This window comes from Artemia franciscana, chromosome 2, assembly GCF_032884065.1.
Source record: "Artemia franciscana chromosome 2, ASM3288406v1, whole genome shotgun sequence".
In the NCBI taxonomy this organism is placed as follows: Eukaryota; Metazoa; Arthropoda; class Branchiopoda; order Anostraca; family Artemiidae; genus Artemia; species Artemia franciscana.
The window spans coordinates 14,594,579-14,606,020 of NC_088864.1; the positions used below are offsets into that span (position 1 = coordinate 14,594,579).

The following is an 11,442-nucleotide window of genomic DNA, read 5'->3' on the forward strand; positions in this document are numbered from 1 at the left end:
TCTGGACGTGCTAGGACGATGAAAATTGGTAGGCGTGTCAGGGAGCTGCACAAATTGATTTAATAAAATCGTTTCCCCCGATTCGACCATCTGAGGGGCTGAACAGAGAGGAAAAATTAGAAAAATTGAGGTATTTTTTACTTATGAGTGGGTGATCGGATCTTAATGAATCTTGATATTTAGAAGGACCTCGTGACTTAGCGCACTTTTTTTTAAATCCCGACCGGCATTAAGCTTCTGATTTTCCTTTCAAAGCAATCTATTGATTCTTAAAATTTTGCCAGAGCTCATACCATATAATCCCTTGGCTCTTGCGACCTCTTCACAAGTGCCATATGAGCTCTTAGCTCTTGTTCTCTAAGTTTTTGTTTGTGAATTTGCGCCTCTGCATTGAATTTGGATTGAAATATTGTAATTAATATATAAAAGTTCTTCCGTACCTAAACATTTACTGTTGTTTTTTTTTTGTCCCACTGACATCACTTAACTGTTGGATATTGACCCCTTGCGAGTTGCTCCCCCCCTCTCCACCCCAAGGATGAGGAATGAGGGGTAGGCATGTTGCTGTGAGACATCGATACGATGAAAGATCTAGACACTTGCATCTACATTTTTAATTTCGCGCCACCTCCCTCCTTGTCCACTGGAAAATAATGGGTAACTAGACCTCCGTTGCCTGTGCAACGGGAAGTGTTGCAGCAACTGTGCCCTGTTCCTTAGGGCACAGTTGCGGAGCAACACGTGCAACTGTGCCCTACGGGACACAGTTGCGGAGCAACAGTCTCCATTATGTCCTTCAGAGGACATTTTTCTAATGCGGCTTCGATTGTTATCTTGAAGCATCTTTGATATGGTTTTATTTCGAGCTCCTACTAAACTGAGTTTGGTAAAATGTTTAGCTGGTCCAGAAATAAACGAGAAAAAAAAATTCTAGCTGGCCCAGAACCGAAGTTACCTCTAGAACGTCGAAACTTCGGAAATTATTTCAAAGAGAACGAAGCAACTTGGTATAAAGAACAACTTTCATAGCACTACTCGATAAAAATAAAATAGACATCAAAATCGAAAATTTAAGAAAATTTCAAAAAATCGGAACGAGATTGACTTTTCCGGAATTATTTCCGGGAAATCTCTTAGAGCTACGGAATTTCATGCTTCAGTTCTCGAAAACATCAATAAAAGTTCTATATGAGTTCATAATTATTTTATCTCCAAAACGTTTACTTCCGAAACTAGGGCCGTCTTAACTTGACGCCAATTCGAAGTATTATGTTTCGAGACGCACATTTCGGGAATTATTTCCGGGAAATCTGAAAGAGATACGGAAATAACGTCTTATAGTTTTCTGCTTAACTTTTGATGGTCTAAACTAGGAAAATATAAAACAAACCAAATTCACCAAAAAATTTAAATTGCCCCGAGGGCATGACAAAACTTCCAAATAGAAAAACCCAAAGAAGGAATTTTATTTCGGAGAAACTATTGTAAGCTCCAGTTGTTAGGAGATCGAGACCTGTCGAACTGCGTTGGAAAAAAATTCTAGCTGGTCCAGAACAGAAGTTACCTCTAGAACGTCGAAACTTCGGAAATTATTTCTTAGAGAACGAAGCAACTTGGTATATAGAACACTTCACTTCTTCTTGCATACTTTTCATAGCACTACTCGATAAAAATATAAGAAACATCAAAATCGAAAATTTGAGAAAATTCCAAAAAAAATCGGAACGAGATGGACCTTTCCGGAATTATTTCCGGGAAATCTGTAAGAGCTACGGAATTTTGTGCTCCGGTTCTCGAAGAGACAAATGAAAGTTCTACATGAGTTCAGCATAACTGTATTTCTAACAAGTTTATTTCCGAAGCTAGGGTCGTCTTAACTTGACGCCAAACATCGAACGCACAGTTTCTAAGAAAAAAACGGTTTTTTTTTATGGAAAACTGTTAAAAATTTTAGGAACTTCTCTGGAACTTTTACTCTGCTTCACGTTTCCCTTCCCTCTGAAAAATCTCTAATTTTTAACTCTTACCACTTCGGAGCTACAGGTCGCTGATCACGGTGAAAAAAAAAAAAAAAAAAAAAAAAAAACTACGAAAGCAGTAGTGTTGCTCCGCAACACAAATATAAAGTCAGTCGCCCCACGGTCACCTTGCAATAAACAGTATTTTGTCCTTTTATCTGTTTTATAAGTAGGACCGAGATATATCGTGAGCTACTGAATAATGAAGAGATTCTTTAGTGCATCAGCTTTTAATTTTGAGACCCGCCGCAACCTCTTTTCTATGTGATGGCTATCTCCAAGTTGAGAAACGATGCACTAGGAGGATTTAGAAAATGTATTTTTTTTTCTCTTTTGAAGAGTTATGATCCATGGATTTGCTTCCGTTCACATTGATCCGAATTAAACATCAACAACAAGAAGGACAATAGGGAATTTTTTTTGCAAGACAGTGGAATTCTTTATTTAAATGAATATTCCGACCCTTTGTCCAAGGGTAATTTTAAAACATTTTTAAACTAAAAGGATAATTTTAAAACAGTCCCAACATCCTTAATTTAGCGAAGTTCAACCAGTAGGTTGAATTCCAATGTCTTGAAAAAAAAAATCCCTGTTGTTTCAAAGTTGTGTTTTTTTGAACGCTCTAGGCTTAGGAAGGGTATATCTGAAGGCCTCATAGTTTTAATATACTTGTCTTAAATTTCAAATTTTTATTTGAGTTATTTTGTTTTCTAAAATGTGGAAAATATTTGTCTTTTGACACTGATAAAAAAAAATAGCCATAATATCTGTTAAATTTGGACTTACGTTAAAAAGAGATTTGCATAAAAGAGATTTACCGTGGGAGATATTTTCAATCCAAATTATTCTATAATTAATGGTCTCCGTGTTTATAAAAGCTACATATCCACAATTTACATAAACATAAAATAAGATCTTGAAAAAACTGATGATATTTATAATATTCTGGTAGGTACTGGAAAGTCCTACGTTTTATTCAGTTTTTTATTAAGAAAAAGAATAAAGAAGTATTTGTGTAACTATTGAGTTTTAATTTCTAAAAAAGATTTGGCTTTGTAAAAAAATAAATATGTCTCCCCCTCCTCGATGTTAGATGCCAAATAAACGAAATAAACAAACTTTGAATTTTCTAGAATTAGGATTTTTGCTTTTCATTTTAATTAGTAGTAAAAAGTTCATTTTTCGCCAGAATCTGCATATATTTCTTTGGCCTTATAATTAATTGATTAGACAGAATTTGCATTCCTAAATGTCTTTGAAAGGGAAAACCTCGATAAATCATTATTATGTTAAATTCTTCTGAGTGTACAATTTGAACTCGATAAAGCCTACATTTGTAAAATAAGACAGTATAACACTATCTAAAAACACAAAAAAGTCAAAATCGACAGTTTTTTTTCACGTGAAACTCTGAAACTTTTCGCCCAACTGGCAAATCCTCCCCTAAAATTAGAATATTCAAACTTCATGTTCTCTTTTTTAATAGAAAATAATGGAAAACACACCCGCGGAGAAAACCTATCGAAGCAATTTTTTTTTTTTCGTACACCCTAACGACACTCATTCTAGAATCAAGCAAATTTCCTAGTTATGAGTGTATTCAGTGGTGAAAGATGTTGTGGAAACGAACCTTAAATTAAAAGGGTGTATAGCATCTGTTGAAAAAGTGAAAAATCTCTCCACTTTGAGCATATTTTCTTTCGTCAATTACTTCCAGAAAAGGGTTAAGTTACCTGATTTAAAACCGACAGCTTTGTGTATCATATTACAAATAGACCGGTTTCGCATCCATTCTAGCAGGTTTTTTTTTCATTTTTATTTATAGACCCATTCAAACAAGCATCTAGAAAGTTTGTTGGAGAGGGTATAGGAGCCTTATATCTATGATTGATTCAAAAATATCCAGCTGACCAAAGCAACAGTTTATTCAAGGGTTCTCTGAAGAGAATTTCGACTTGGATTCTTCAATGCTAGTGAACCCTGTAGTACTTTCTGTTTATCCTATATGAATTGGTTATTCATTTTAGTTTCTCTTTTTTTAGTATGTGGCCTACTTATGTCTCTATACAAGTATCTGTTGTCTGAATGTTTGATGTGATTATTTAATTTCTGTTCGTTTCTTTATTCTTTGAGTATTTTTGCTCGTAAATCCCTCTAATTCGGGAAACAGTCGATTTCTAATTAATTCAACATAAGGATTAGTAGGAAATAAATCATAATTGTTTCTAAGAAGTTTATGATACTGTTGAAAAGGGTGTTGGGCTTATTCTACCCTGAAAGTACCCCTTACGCGGAAAATTTCCCTTGGAAACCACCCCCCTCCTACTTGTAAAATTTAGCTGCAACAGAGAAAGTATGATAAATAAAAAAATATATATATAAAAATGAGAAATTTTTTTAGTGTGTTTCAAAATATAGGCAGAATATGTGTTATAGAACAGGGATTGGCAACCGTATGACAGCAGGTCACCGCGTTGTGACTCGCGGATTTTTTTTGGTTTTAAAATAGTGATTAAAGTTTAAAAGAGCATTGCAATTATTTACTTAATAAAAATGTCCGTATTATTTATTCAAAGACTATTTTAAAAGAAATTATCACTGACTCAAAGGTCTTTTTAATGTTCACATTGAGGTCGTTTTTGACCGGAGCAAAAAAAAAGAACTTCCCACCATTGTGTCATATAGTTTTTATTTTCAAATTTGCATGTTAATTTTTTGTTCGTGTTTCTTGGGGTTGAGTTATCGTAGTAGCATAAGATAAAGGTTAACAATGGGGCTCTTAGGGTAATATCAATCCAGAAGGCAAAATTGTTAGACATTTCGAAGTTTTTGAACAAAATAGATATATCAAAATTTTGATTCGATATCATACGGGTCAGAAGAGGGCCAAATAGCATAAAAGCAACCTAGAAGGATGCTCATTGCCCTCCAGAAGCCTTTTGGCTTTAAAGTGGGCACTAGAAGTTTCAATTTCCAATCAAATCAGCCTCTTCCCAAGTTTCTATATTTCTTAACTCAACCCCATCGAAATCACCCTCAATTCAACCCTCATTTAAGTTAATCCCATTTAACTTCAAGCCGAATTGCTAAGTTTACCGTGCTTGACCACATCTAAAGGAAACAAAAGTAGTATCATCAGATTTTATTTTATGTTCTTATCAAATATTAGTTTTTAAAAGAAAATGTTTGCCACAACCCCATAATTAATTTGTATCTTACCCTGCTATGGTAGGTCAACCACCAGAAATGCGAAAAGAGAACTAAAATAAACATGTAAAAATAAATACAGTAGGGTCTTTATTTCCCATGGAGAAGGTCCATTTTTTGGGCTAATATTCCCCCCCCCCCTGTATTTTGTACAATTTCGTCGCAAAACACAGTGAAATGTCATATTTCAAGTCTGTTACTTAAAAGATGATAAATCAACGGCGTAATTTTGTCAAAATCCTGGGGGGGGGCCAAAGTTGAAGCCAATTTACCAGATCAACTGAAACTAAATTAAAAGCTGAAAATTAAGCATGTTATATCATAAAGGTAAAGATATACTTAAAAAAATTGACTCGTTTTTGTGGATGTTTGAATTATGCAGGCTTATCATAGTTTTGACAAAAAAATTGAAGAAACTAAATTTCAGCTGGGTTTTGCATCAGTTTCAGCAATTTCAGCAAGTTTTGTCCCAATTCTTTAAGAATGACCCCTGAATCAGAAAGGCCGTAGAATAAATAGTTGAAATTACTAAAAATATTTTAGCATAAAGAGCGAGGTATTTATCTCCTCCTAAATACCTCGCTCTTTATGCTAAAGTATTTTTAAAATCCCTCATATGCGTAATAATCTCTGTTCATTTTAAGTTTTAATGCTACTCCTTACTTTCAGTTGAAAAAAAAACTTTTTCATGTTTATTTTTTCATTGTTTTTTTATAGTAATGCTAGAACGCTCCCTTTTCATTGAATTTCTCTTCCCCCATGACATATTCCTCCAAGGAAAGATCCTCCCACATAGCCCCCTCCCCTCAATCCCAACCCCAAACCAAAAAAAAATCCCCCGAAAACGTCTGTACACTTCCCAATAACCATTACTGTATGTAAACACTGGTCAAAGTTTGTAACTTATAGCCCCTCCCCCAGGGACTGTGGGGGAGTAAGTCATCCCCAAAGACATAGTTATTATGGTTTTCGACCATGCGGAACAAAATGGCTATCTCATTTTTATTCGTTGATTTTGGGAAAAAATGAGCGTGGGAGGGGGCCTAGGTGCCCTCCAATTTTTTGGTCACTTAAAATGGGCGACTAGAAATTTTCATTTCCGTTAGAATGAGCCCTCTTGCGACATTTTAGGACCACTTGGTCGATACGATGACCCCTGGGAAAAAAAAAAAAAAAAAAAAAACAAATAAACACGCACCCGTGATCTGTCTTCTGGCAAAAATACGAAATTCCACATTTTTGTAGATAGGAGCTTGAAATTTTTGCTATAGGGTTCTCTGATACGCTGAATGCGATGGTGTGATTTTCGTTAAGATTTTAGACTTTTGGGGGGTGTTTCCGCCTATTTTCCAAAATAAGGCAAATTTTCTCAGGCTCGTAACTTTTGATGACAAAGACTAAATTTGATGAAACTTATATATTTAAAATCAGCATGAAAATCCAATTCTTTTGATGCATCTTTAAGCATCAAGATTCCGTTTTTTAGAGTTTCGTTTACTATTGAGCCGGGTCGCTCCTTACTACTGTTCGTTACCACGAACTGTTTGATGTATTCTTAAAATACTATATTTGGAATATAGGTAGATTATGCCGAAATTCCTTTATCTCTTCTTTGTCTTTATTCTTCAGAATTTCTCTGTGACTACTCAATTTCATATATAGGGTAATTTTCTAAGGGGGGGATAAGTTGGGCCCCGTTGAAAAAATTGGGAGATTGCCGCTGGAACAAAAATCATTAGCTTGACCAATCCGCAATCCCTATACATGTTTAGAAAGATTTTATCGAAAGTACGATAGAACTAGAGTTGAAAGTCGATGCAGATCGTAATTAAACTTTCGTTATTTGCTGATCCGTATAGTTGATGAAAGTTTCATAATGGTGATTACCAAATTGCTGTCAGGTTTGTGCTAGAGAGCTTCTTATGATAGAATTAATTATAAATAGCATTTTATAGTGCGTATGTAGTCGCACTGAATACAAAATAAGAGCTTATATTGTTTTTTTTGTGCGTGTTTCTATTGCAACATGGACAGCCTGAGATGTTTGTAACAGTTTTTTTTTATTTATTTAATAAAAGGTTGTTAGGTAGCAAAGGAGGGGAATCACACAGGCTGTGATTTGTTCCGAATTCTCGAAAAACTTTGATATTTTGAAAGGAGTAGGAGTTTCTTTGCTGTTTGAAATAATAAAGAACCATTTTGTTTTGTTTGGATCAAAGTGAGGAAGGTGAACTAGCTTGCTGTTAGGTCATCCCAATATATCTGATCCAACAGTCCGTGGTAACGAACTGTAGTAAGGAGCGACCCGGCTCAATAGTAACCGAAACTCTAAAAAACGGAATCTTGATACCAATAGTTACATCAAAAGAATCGCATTTTAATGTTGATTTTAAATATATAAGTTTCATCAAGTTTAGTCTCACCTATCAAAAGTCCAGATAAGCGAGCCCAGATACGCTACCTTTCCAGGTTGAAACAGAAAAAAAGGTGCCCATACAAAATAATGAATGACGTAGATTCTTTAGAGCATCGTTATAATATATTGTATGTGTCGTCCCTTTTTCTTCTTCTTCTTTTCCGCTATTAAATAAAAAACCAGTTTTTTTTAACTGCAAGTAAGGAGTGATATTAAAGCTTAAAACGAACAGAAATGATTCCGTATATGAAAGGGTTTGTCCCCTCCTCAACGCCTTGCTCTTTACCCTAAAGTTTGAAAACAAAACAAAAAAAACTACTCTTTTAAAACAAACTACTTTTTAAAACAAAAAAAAACTTTAGCGTAAAGAGTGAGGCGTTGAGAAGCGGACAACCCCTTTCATATGCGGAATCATTTCTGTTAGTTATATATATATATATATATATATATATATATATATATATATATATATATATATATATATATATATATATATATATATAATATATATATATATATATATATAAATATATATATATATATATATATATATATATATATATATATATATATATATATATATATATATATATACATATATATATATATACATATATATATATATATATATATATATATATATATATATATATATATATATATAGTTGTGGCTAGTGTGAGGTAGCGCCACAGAAGCTTAATAGAGTTGCTAAAAAAGGGAATAAATGTCAATATTGTTTGCTATTGCAGCTTGAATTTTTATTGAGATATTCATGAAATTTTTGTTTAAGGCAAAAAATGAAATTTCTGAGATAGTGCATCAAGAAATAGAGAGAAGGGAGTTTCTTCCTTAATCAATTATTGGTTTTCTCGTCAAATTTGAGCACTGTCTATGAAAAGATTGTCACTGACAAAAGAAAAACAGAAGAGGCTATTAATTAAAAAAAAACGAAAAATAGAAAAAAAAACTTGTATTGACAGCAATTAAGAAAGTTATTGACGTCTGCTGGTTTCTCCAATTTTGTAACTCATTTTCCTTTGAAAACCTTTTAAAAATAGGAAAAAATGTAAACAAACTGGTTCTAATGGCCATGTCATGAATAGTAACTAACAACTTTTTCGATTTTTTTTTCATCCTTTCGTAATATCACCAGTGATGAGAATATATATTATTCTTATTTGGAATTGCTATTATTGCTTCCTGGTTAGTTATATTTATCCCATGGTAATAGTTGGAGCTATTAATGGAATTTTGTCGAGAGCGAGTTGTTCCATATTGGAGAGGTGTTCTAGTTGTTCTTATCCCTCTGGTTCTACTCCCTTTGCCGATTCTATTTCCAACCCAAGAGGCAAAATGTGGTTTTGTTGTACTGCTTATGGCATTATATTGGATGACGGAGGCAATACCTCTTGCTATAACGAGTCTCCTTCCTGTGATATTTTTTCCACTTTTTGGAATTATGAGTACTGGAGCTGTTTGTATTGCTTATATGAAGGAGACAAACGTGGTGTTTATTGGCGGGATGATGGTCGCCATTGCCATTGAACATTGTAATTTACATAAAAGACTAGCTTTAAGTGTACTCTTAGTTGTTGGGACTAGTCCCAGATGGCTTATGCTTGGATTTATGGGTACGACGATGTTCTTATCAATGTGGATATGCAACACTGCTGCAACAGCAATGATGCTGCCAATTGTGGAAGCAGTTGTTGATGAACTATATAGTGATGACAAAGTTGAAAATGAATTGTATAGCAGTCAGTCCAAAATTGACAGTATTTCTGGCTCAATAGCATCAAGCCAGGAAGCTATAATTGAACGAAAACGTCCGACTAAAAATCTATCGAAAGATAAAGTTCTTCGAGCTTGTTTGCTATCGATAGCCTACTCGGCTAATGTTGGCGGAACCGGAACTATAATTGGTTCGTCTCCTCAACTTGCGTTCAAAGGAATTTTAGCAACGTTGTACCCGAATCAAGATACCTTAAACTTTGCTACTTGGATGGCTTTTAATGTGCCAGTTATGTTGGTAAACCTAGTAATATTATGGTTATGGGTGCAAATTCTGTATATTGGCTTCAAGTGCGACAATGTTGATAGAAAAGCTCAAGCTAAAGCTCAAAAAGCAATTCGGAAAAGCTATGATGACCTTGGCTCTATGTCATTCCATGAAAGTATGGTTCTTGTTTTGTTCCTTCTTCTTGTCATACTTTGGTGTTTCAGGGATCCACAGTTTATGCCCGGTTGGGCTGAACCGTGGAGAAATAGTGGTATTAGAATAGGTGACGGAACCGCAGCCATTATCGTTGTGGCTTTGTTATTTGTTGTGCCAGCAGAGCCTTATTTCTTGTTTTGCCGCCGTGAAAGCAGTGACAAACATACAGGCGCAGCCCTTCTCACTTGGAAGGCATGCCAAGAAAGAATACCATGGGGCATAGTTCTCCTCCTTGGTGGTGGTTTTGCTTTATCGGATGCCACTAAAGTCTCAGGTCTGTCGGAATTTCTTGGATCTCAACTGGAGGGTCTAAAAGTTTTGCCAGATTTCGCAATACTTTTTCTAGTTTGCATTATGGTTGCAACGGTAACAGAGATAGCATCAAATACCGCAACTGCAAATATTTTGCTTCCTGTATTAGCAAGAGTGTGTGAATTAATTAAAGTCAATCCTTTATATTTAATGATGCCAGCCACAGTGACATGCTCTTATGCATTTATGTTGCCTGTGGCGACACCGCCGAATGCCATAGTTTTCTCGGCAGGTAAAATGAAAGTGACTGAAATGATTCGAGCTGGGTTTTTGATGAATATTTGTTGTGTTGTTGTTCTTTGTCTTCTTACAGAAACACTTGGCGTTGCCATCTTTGATATAAAGACTTTCCCTGAATGGGCCACAAACCTTGAACAAGCAATAATCTTCAGAAATGAGAGTGAGTTAAATGGATGAGTTTTAATCTGCAATTTATCATATTGGTAGAGCTAGTATATATCCTTGTACTTGATTAGATAATCTTGTTATTTTTGAAATTTTCATATTTAATTAAATGATTTGTTTCTTGAACATAAGCTTCTATTTTTATCGTTTTTGTAGATTGTGCGGTCAGTAATCTATAGTATTCTCCATTTTTCTTTAAGTTAGCAACTTAAATTATAACTGGCTTCATGAAAAATTACTTAAGGAAAAATCGGTCCACCCTTAAATTCATAGGCTAAGCCAGTGTCACAGTCTCTGTCGGATGTGACATAGTAACCATTTTATTTTATTTTCTTGGAGCGTCGTCTCTGGTGCTCTGTTTGGATGGTTTAAATTAACTTTACTGAACCGTTCAAAGAGGGGAATAAAAATAACAACAAAATAGGAAAAACGAGTCCAAAAAACTCAATGAAGTCTGAACCTTAACCCATTATTACAGAAAAATTTAAAATGTGTTTCAAAATAAGTGTCAAGTGAGGAAGAATCATTATTTGAAGCTGATTCAAGAATGGTAACTTATTATTTCGATTAATTTTAATGATATAGGTTTTTTGCGAGAACAAATCTCTTTTCACTTTAGAAAAATAGTCTGAAAATACCCAAAAATAGTGTCTGGCCTTGTACCATTAGAATTATCATTTTTGAAAAGCCCGTTCAGGAGAATTAAAGGCCCAAATATTGGACAGTAAGGAAGCTCACTTTTTTTCATGGGATGCAGTGATGTGTCTTTTATTCCTTTTTTTATTCTCTGTCACTAGTGGGGTTCTGATACATCATAGAAAGACGTTTCAGGGCCAATTTGATTTCATTAAATAACGACTTTTTTTCT

The 11,442-nt window shown here is 34.5% G+C and overlaps 2 protein-coding genes across 2 annotated transcripts in view; both read left to right on the forward strand.

The window, feature by feature from the left end:
* LOC136037683 (uncharacterized) overlaps positions 1-8,024 on the forward strand; it is a 40,035-nt gene extending 32,011 nt beyond the window's left edge. Inside the window, exon 3 of the mRNA XM_065720438.1 lies at positions 3,844-8,024. Within this exon, the coding sequence (XP_065576510.1) occupies positions 3,844-3,888 (45 nt within the window). The 3' untranslated portion in view covers positions 3,889-8,024. The remainder of the gene's footprint in view (positions 1-3,843) is intronic.
* Positions 8,025-8,357: 333 nt separating this feature from the next.
* On the forward strand, positions 8,358-10,705 carry LOC136037679 (Na(+)/citrate cotransporter-like). Its single transcript, XM_065720426.1, has one exon. The coding sequence runs from the start codon at positions 8,886-8,888 to the stop codon at positions 10,584-10,586; it is 1,701 nt and encodes a 566-aa protein (XP_065576498.1). The 5' UTR covers positions 8,358-8,885; the 3' UTR covers positions 10,587-10,705.
* The last annotated feature ends 737 nt before the right edge of the window (positions 10,706-11,442 follow it).